This window comes from Sinocyclocheilus grahami, unplaced genomic scaffold (genome assembly GCF_001515645.1).
Source record: "Sinocyclocheilus grahami isolate Dianchi unplaced genomic scaffold, SAMN03320097.WGS_v1.1 scaffold21865.1, whole genome shotgun sequence".
Lineage (NCBI taxonomy): Eukaryota > Metazoa > Chordata > Actinopteri > Cypriniformes > Cyprinidae > Sinocyclocheilus > Sinocyclocheilus grahami.
The window spans coordinates 1-811 of record NW_015518575.1 but is presented as its reverse complement, the minus strand read 5'-3'; the positions used below and the strand labels follow the sequence as shown (position 1 = coordinate 811).

The following is an 811-nucleotide window of genomic DNA, read 5'->3' as shown; positions in this document are numbered from 1 at the left end:
CCCTGCGCCTTCATTTCCACTTGTTTTCAAAGCACTCACCATTTAGACAGTAAATCTCCCCAAGTTTCCAGAATTTTTTCACCGCACTCCTTAGACACGTCTCCAGATCCACTCAATAACGGCTCGTCATTGTCTGGAAGGATAGTGAGAGCGAAAGAGAGAAAGAATGAGAGAGATGTTACCAGCTTCAAAGGTTCAGTAAAATCTCCTATTCTACATAATATCTCAAAAATCTCCACATAGTTGTGCTAAAACACATGAATTCCTGGAGGACCTTAAAAGAACCACTCCTGAAGTCATGTACATGGTGATATCAAAGAGAGCTGAGGGCCGCTCACCTTCCTCCTCATCATCCTCAGGAGGAGAGGGCACCATAGAGCCGTGAGAGCCGCACGACAGGATGCCGGGGCTCGCTGTGGTCTTCCTCCTCTCTCTCTCGGTCTCGCTCTCTAAACTCACCACTTCATACAGCGTGTCTGAGTTACTCTTCCTCTCCGTGTTCTCCATCTGGGAGCAGAGTGCAGGCACCGTCAAATGCTCATTTCTTTTAAAGACTGTCTCCACATGCTTGTTCATGCTATGCTCTTGTCTCAAAACCTAGCGAGCTACAAACTTCGCATGTGAATGCGGTCTCAATGTTGAAAGCGAAAATGTGACATTGCGGCCAAAACAGGAGGATTTTGAGGGACAGACTTTTGGATCTCTAACAAATCAAGTCCTGTAAAATGTCAGGCCCTGCACCGAGCTCATCCTCACCTGTCTGAGCTTGAGATAGAAGGTCTCGGTGTAACTGCGTTTGCTGAAGGGCCAG

At 47.3% G+C, this 811-nt stretch overlaps 1 protein-coding gene across 1 annotated transcript; it reads right to left on the bottom strand.

Moving 5' to 3' along the window:
- Positions 1–39: 39 nt before the first annotated feature.
- Positions 40–805, bottom strand: LOC107579924 (rab GTPase-activating protein 1-like; the record flags this gene model as incomplete). Its single annotated transcript, XM_016265705.1, has 3 exons — positions 757–805; positions 339–507; positions 40–133 (listed from the first exon to the last, which is right to left on the bottom strand). Coding segments are annotated over exons 2-3 (263 nt in total), but the record flags the coding sequence as incomplete, so codon positions are not given.
- Positions 806–811: the final 6 nt, after the last annotated feature.